This window comes from Podarcis muralis, chromosome 5, assembly GCF_964188315.1.
Source record: "Podarcis muralis chromosome 5, rPodMur119.hap1.1, whole genome shotgun sequence".
In the NCBI taxonomy this organism is placed as follows: domain Eukaryota; kingdom Metazoa; phylum Chordata; class Lepidosauria; order Squamata; family Lacertidae; genus Podarcis; species Podarcis muralis.
Window position 1 is genome coordinate 63,195,914 of NC_135659.1, and position 7,733 is coordinate 63,203,646.

Sequence of the window (7,733 nt, forward strand, 5' to 3'; positions counted from 1 at the left end):
ACCTTAACCTTTATTGGGTGAAACTGTGTAAGCTGTGAGGCTAACAAAGGGAGTTTGTATATTTAGCTTCCTCTGTATAATCAATCGTGAGCACACTAGTTTTCATACTCCCTGAGAGTGTAATGTAACAGGTAATTCTAGACATGCCTGCTCAGAAGTAAGATCCATTGAGTTCTGCAGGTCTTATTCCCAGGTAAGTAGGTGTAGGGTTACAGCTTTAATTGATGTTGTAATTTAAATAAAAAGAGCAAACTTTACCAAAAGACTATAATGCACCCATAAATATACTCTTCTATCACAATGTTCACGGCAAGTACACCACGTGACGTCTGAATAATACTGATATACATTACAACAGCCTTCACAAACCTGGTGCCCTCCAGATGTTTTTGGACTACAATTCCCATCAGCTGTTGGCCATGCTGGCTGAGGATGATGGGAGTTGTAGCCCCAAATATCCAGAGGGCACCAAGTTGGCAAAGGCTACCTTACTGGGCTGTTGTTAGGATTGTTGAGATAATTATAACGTTGAACACCAAAAAAATAACCCCACTATAGAAATGATAAATTTCATTACTACTGTTGTTAACCATCCTGTTCTTTAAACTACGCACTCTGCCTAGCAATGTTGGTTTTTAAAATAAGGAATAATACTGCTTAATGAGCTTTTCATAACGTCATTCATCCTCTTCATATTGCTACCACACTGTTCAGACAGGGCCAGTGTATTTTGGATATTCCTCCCCCACTCAGCGCACCAGTATAAGATGTACAGGCTGGTTGCTGAATCTCTCTCTCCCTATCACACCCACACCCACACCCCTGTTGGCTTTCCACATGTGTTATTCTGATTCAGGCACAGAAACCTGTTAACAATTGTTAAGTAAATGTTGCTTTATTAATTGGCTACCACATCTTAGGTGTTCCCATCACCACTGTTTGTGGTTATAGAAAAATTATAGCTTGGGCACATATATAGGCAACAGCCATCCGTACATGGCAGCCATTTAGGAAACTGCCCTGTCAGGAAGAAGAGGAAAAGAAGTAGCAAGGGGAACTATCACCACAGATGTCTCCACCTGCTGTTGCTCCAGCAGCTGGAACTGGGTTCCTCATGCACACAGCAGGCAACACACACACTCTACTCTCTCTCTCTCTCTCAATCAGTGAAAGTCGTCTGCCTTCTCTCACACCTGACTTTTGTTTCTGCTGTAGATGGCAGGAAGGAGTCTAAGTAAGGTTAAGAGAATGTGAATAACATACATTTGTCAAAGAGCAGAATTTGAAGGGAAAGGGAGGGACAAGTGCTAATGGAGAGAAATGACATTATTTGTTGTTGTTTAATTATGACCTCTTTGGTCCGCTCAAAACTTCCATACCTAGTATCTATAATATGACTTATTTTGGGGTAGTGAGAAATAAGATGGGTGATGAAATTGGTGTAAGCTGCCCAGCAGGGCCAGCTCCCAAGACTGGGTGCCTGTTGCAGAGCAATAAATGGCACCCTTTCCACCAAATTAAGATACACAGTACCCAAGGCCATTCAAGTTGTTTTAGCATCTGAGGTTAAAAGTACCACAAGCACATCTTCTTCCTCCCTGGTAGTAAAGATACAATTATAATAATTTAAATAACTAACAACTTGCTGCCTTTTCATGACATCCAAAATCTGCTGTTCGAGGCAACCGTCATGCTCTGGCTAATGGTAGGGCCACCCCTGCTGCCCAGAGCCCATGAAACAGCATGTGATCTGTGTAAAGGTATTCACCAATAAAGGCATACTGTCATGCTAAATCCACAGTGAAGATATAAGGCATTCATGTGAGCTTTCAGGTTTCATGCCATAAAGTTCAAAATGTACACTGTTTTGTAACGGCACCAAAAATAGGCAAAGAAGCTGCATGATATACTGCTTTAAATCAATTACATAGATGCACAAAGGGGGGAATAAATATGGCTTACTGTCTCACAGTCTCTAGTGCATGGATATACTTTTGGGAATTACACTTGTATCTGATGATACATGGGGAAATATGAGTAATATTAAAAACATGTATGTCTCTGAGAGAGATTCCATAGACTTTTGAATCAATTTCCGAGACATGCTGAACACAAGTCTTCGCTCAGTAACACTTTGCTCAGTTAAGTCTCACATAATGATTATATGTGTCTTCTCAGATCTTCCAGATGGTGAACTTGCAACTTTAAAAAGCAACATGAAAAGCAGCTGCAGCTCTCTTAAATGGTATGTCCACTTGTTTGATTGCCCAATTATAACTGGATATTATAATGATAGATTGAATGAGATTAAAAATGAAAATGGGAGGTAGTGGTAAGCACCTTTATTAGTACTCAGAGTGCAAAAGAATATCATATTGATCCCATAGCATGCTAGCAGTGATAATGCTCAGATCCAGAATTTCATATCTTGGATGAAATGGGAAATAACTGAAACCGAGAGGCCAGGATTACAAATTCCATCAGTATTTATATTTTATTCTTCCAGCAGTTATAACAAGCATCACCTTTGGGGACTCTGAGCTGCATTACTCATGAATCTCTAGCTTTGCTCCTCTCCTGCCATGTGGCAGGAATTCAAAGGGTGGAGTCCCTTTCCCTCTGGAAATATCCGATAAAATTCTACGCTTTCCCCCTCCTGAACCCTTTTTCCTATTCCATATGGCCCAGACAGGATTTGGGTGTGGGCTTTTGCAGTCACGAACAATGCCAAAAAAGGGCGAAGAGAATGTGGGAAGGAGAGAGGATGACAGCTTAAGCCATTACATCATTGCAAGCATGCTCACCTAATCAACACTCAGACAAAACTGATAAAAGAGATTTTTGCTTGGCTGCTAGCCTGCTATTTCAATAGCTAATTCTTCAGACAATGGATTTAATTATATGAATATCTGGGTTCTATAATCTTTGTAAACTTTGAAGCCTGACTGAAATAATTTGAATGTAATTGCTTGAATATTTCACTTCAGCTCAGGTAATTTGTCTTTTAGTTGTTTATTAACTATTTGAATTTAAATCTGTAATGATTAATCACATTATGAATTTTCTCTTCTAGACTGCACTTAAGTCTAACTGAATGAACCCACCATCTCATAGGTACACATTTCAAATAAAATTAATCTGTAAATGTCAAAATGAAATTTAGCATCCAAACTGTATAATTATTAATTTGTAGGGAATGTCAGGTTCAGGCTACTTGAATATTCCATTACTCATGCCAAAGGTAACTTTTCTTGAACCGTTAATTTAATATTTAAGCATCTTTTATGAGGCGAAAAGCAACATCAAAAACATTATCTTGACATGAAAAGCAGAAGCTGGCTTGTATATTGATATAGTTTTCCAGTGGCGTAGCATGGGGGGTGCAGGGGGGGCCGGCAGCACCGGGCGCAACATCTGGGGTTAGGGCAAATCCACAGGTTAGGGGGCGCAAATCCACGGGTTAGGGGGCGCAAATCCATGGGTTAGGGGGCGCAAAATACTTGCCTTGCCCCGGGTGCTGACAACCCACGCTACGCCACTGTAGTTTTCTAAATAACATAATTAACAATCAGCTGTGATTGCAACATTCTTATTTAAAACAGATTGACCACAAATATGGTGGTCATCAGGACTGAAATCTGGAATGTCAGATCCACTTCAAGGGGTAAAGCTTCCTACATAGCATGGACAGACAACATGGCACCCTCCAGATGTTGTTAGATACCCTGCAGGATGGCTAATAGTCAGGGATGATGGGAGTTGGAGTTCAATAATATAAGGAGGGCACTGTGTTACTACTCCTGTATATAAAAATCACACTTGCAAATCATATTTAGACATGGTTGAGATTGCCACATATGACATGGTAGTAGTCTTCTCGGTAGTGGCGCCCGCCCTGTGGAACGCCATCCGATCAGATGTCAAGGAAATAAACAACTACCTGACTTTTAGAAGACATCTGAAGGCAGCCCTGTTTAGGGATGTTTTATTGTATTTTTAATATTTTGTTGGAAGTTGGAGTGGCTGGGAAAACCCAGGCAGATAAGCGGGGTATAAATAATAAATTGTTGTTGTTGTTACATGCTTTTTGCAATATTAAAGTTGTTTCCATGTAGGAGTTTTCTCTTGCTTCAGACATTATGTAGTGGTAAACATATATTTGTTTCTTAGCATACACACATGGAGGGGGGCTATAGGCAATCCTAGCTCCCTAGTAGCATATAATAGTCATGTTTATAAAAATATGTTTGTTGCATTCATACATGTGCACATAAAACAGTGTAACTTTGTTAACAGTGTGTGTGAACTATGAAATCACAGTGAAAATCAAGTTAAATAAATAAACAAATAAAGTTACAATAAGATGCTCTCAGAACATAAGCCATCTTTTTGGTAATTGGGAAAACTGACCTTATTTTCATATAAATCAGTGGGAGTTGAGAAACTAGCATCTCACAATAGATGTCTTGCAGAACCTTGCAGGATCAGATCAATGTATCACTTGATGCCTCTGAATGTCATCAAGTGTACTACTATCTATGCAGAACAAAAACCCTAAAAGCTGCTTCACAATTGTGTAGGCTATGGTTACATTTCTGTTTGCTGTGGTAAACATGTAATGTGTGAAAGGGAGTTATGTATGACCTAAGAGCTGTGGGCATGCAGAGAACATGTGCTGGAAAAAATGTGACTGGCTTAGGTTTACCAGTTCAAGTCTACAGTGTGTTTGGATGTGTATAATTCATTTTTGCACTTAATATTTTTACCCACACATACCTCAAGGTAGCCTGGGAAAGCACAACTGATGCTGAAAATTAGGAACAGGAAGTACACATAAAAGTGGTTGACCTTTGTACCAAGAAAATGACATACTATCCAACATGCAAACAAAGTGTTGTTTACCTCCTCCCACAGTACTACAATTCCCAGCACCCTTAACAAACTGCAACTACCAGGTTTCTTGTGGGAGTGGGGTGCTTTAAACGTATGTTGTGTACACAGCCAGTGGACCAAGGGGGGGACGGGCATTTCCTCAACTACCTAGTGCCACCTCACAATACTGTCACCGTAGGAATGTATCTGTAAATTACTCTTGTTCTTAATGTGTTTAACTAACTTTATTCAATCAATCAATCAATCAATCAATCAATCTGTATACCACCCTAAGTCTGAAGATCTCAGGGCGGTTCACAGCATAAAAATACAAAATAAAAACAATTACATCTTCAGAGAAATGCATGGTTTTAGCTGATAGTCTTCTGAACCATATTCAGTTTGATTAGTATATTTCTGAAAGTTAGTAATAGTGTACTGAACGTTCTAAGGTGATGGAGGTTTTGGCATGGGATTTACTTGCATGCCATGATAGAACACAAATTAAACCCAATTGTTTTTCATGTTTTAGAGAGGGAAATCCAGCACGTTCACAGCCCAAGGTATGGTGACTACTAGCTTTACTTACCAAAACAAAAACAAAAACCATGTTTCCCTAATAGAAAATGCAAGCTCACTGATGAGGATATATCTAGGCAGCTAAGCAAGCTTCGTATGCCTGCATTCTACCACTGCTTTAACTATGACATAATGCTTTTCATGCATACATTTCTAGGCAATATGCCCAAGAAGATAAAGTATTATTGCAGAAGACGAAGCCAAGACACACAGGCGTAAAATTACCTTGAAAATATTTGCCAAGTGTAGACAGGAGCCAAAAACAGAACCCTATGTGCATCTTCAAAATGCTAATTCATGTGTTGGAAAGCATCTCTAATTGCGATGGAAATCCAGCTCTACTTGTACATAACTAATGGCCCTGGATGCACCTTCTCATTCACATTAGAAGCCTTTCAATGTAGTATGAATGAGAGTCACAATAGACAGATGCATGCCGATACCTATCTTTATTCAACATTGGACTTCATTGGTAAATGTGCTTACATGATTTTCTCCCTAGCTGGATCAAGTAATTGTGTGGAGTGAAGCCTACTTTTAAAGGGAATAGAGTATCATATTGCTTTTTCAATTACAAGATAAAATTAGATAAAATTTCAAAAGGGTTTAATAAAGTTCAACACTGAACTTGCAGATACTGCAGCAGTAGCAATTCCACATGTATTTTTTTTAAAAAAACCTATATCTGGATGTTAGAAAGCCAGCCACAAGACAATTTTCACACATGACACTGAAAAAGCAGACCATATTATATTTATTTGTCTACAAAGTTAATTGCAGCCACACAAATCTTCGATTTTTAAACCTGAATGGTTTAAAACATGAGGGCAAGTAATTGCATAGCCACCAAAGTGATGTCCCTGACACATGCTGTGACCAGCTGCAGACACACATCTCTCCTGCTCACTTGATGTACATGGGCAGCAAATACAACTGCCATATGAACTATGACTTGGCCAGTAGATGTAAGAAGGAAAAACAAAACTCCGCAAAGTAAATAAACAGGCCGTGCCAGCTTCAGAGCAGGATAAGCACGATCCTTTGGGGAGTACTAAAAAGTGCAATAAACATTAAAAAGACAGGAATACAGCCCAGTGAGTTGTCTAAGGAGGGTCTTATGGTCTAGTGGATAAAGAGAAATTAAAATAGTCTGGCTGCAAAAGTGTGCAAAATACACAGTTGTGCTATACATACACTGTGCAGTACCTTCAACTTAGAAAATAGCAACATAACATTCCCTAATCATTACTTTTTTAAGTTGTACAAACAAAATGCATAAGCATTCAAAAATAGTAACAGTAATTACCAAAAGTAGTCAGTTGTGCCAACTACTATAGGCTAGCAGGCTACAAACAGACGCTCTCAGCTACACAGTCTAGGATTTTATGTTTAATAAAAATAATGTATGTTAGTCTCTGGGATACTGAAGCCTTGCTAATAATCACTGGAGATATCTGGTATGGAGAACTGCAAAACCATGAATAAAATGTGTGCATCTTATATCCTTCTGTATGCCACTTCTGCACATGGGCAACTATACAACTAGAAAACCTGCAAAAATTCTATATGCCACTAATTAGAGTATTTTAGTTGTGTGCACTATTCCTTTACATGCTATGCATTCTGTTTACCAGTTTGCTTCTAATGTTATTAGCATCTAGCCATCTAGCAGATATTACAAGAGATAAACTTCCGTCAGTATTCAATAACTATGGCACAGGCAGAACAAGATTCATTCTTCATTTTCTGTCTGCAAGTAACACAGCAGTTGTAAGGGTCCACCCCCCCATACCAAATACTCACCCAGCAGGCTCAAAGCACAGAACACTGTCCAGAATAAATGCCTCTCCTTCAGTACTTTAAAACTCCACTGTAACATTATTTCCAACGGTGAACTGTTAAGCAGTGCCTATGAGTAAAAGTGAGGTCAGTACTGAGTTCGATAGGATTCCCTTCTAAAAGATGTTTCCAAACCTCTGATCTCATAGCTTTATATAGTTCTCACATTTGTTAAACTTCCGCCCTACAATATTACATCAGTTTAACTCTTTCCTGGAAACTGCTTTCTATCACTGTGGACAGGACATTCCCAGAATTTAAAACTGTGCAAAAATGTCACAGAAAGCTTTTTGAAGGTAATCTAACATGAACACTACATAAGTAGAGAATGTAAATGCACATTTCATGTGTTATAACAGCAACATGGTGTATGTCAGAATTTTAAAAACTGCAAACAGATCACAAATCATTGGAGGGGACTTGGGAAAACCCTTACAAGAATC

At 38.9% G+C, this 7,733-nt stretch overlaps 1 protein-coding gene across 1 annotated transcript in view; it reads right to left on the reverse strand.

Annotated features, from left to right (window-relative positions):
- The window catches only part of CD34 (CD34 molecule), a 38,681-nt gene extending 31,252 nt beyond the window's left edge, over positions 1-7,429 (reverse strand). The window contains exon 1 of the mRNA XM_028734446.2: positions 7,255-7,429. Within this exon, the coding sequence (XP_028590279.2) occupies positions 7,255-7,330 (76 nt within the window). The 5' untranslated portion in view covers positions 7,331-7,429. The remainder of the gene's footprint in view (positions 1-7,254) is intronic.
- Positions 7,430-7,733: the final 304 nt, after the last annotated feature.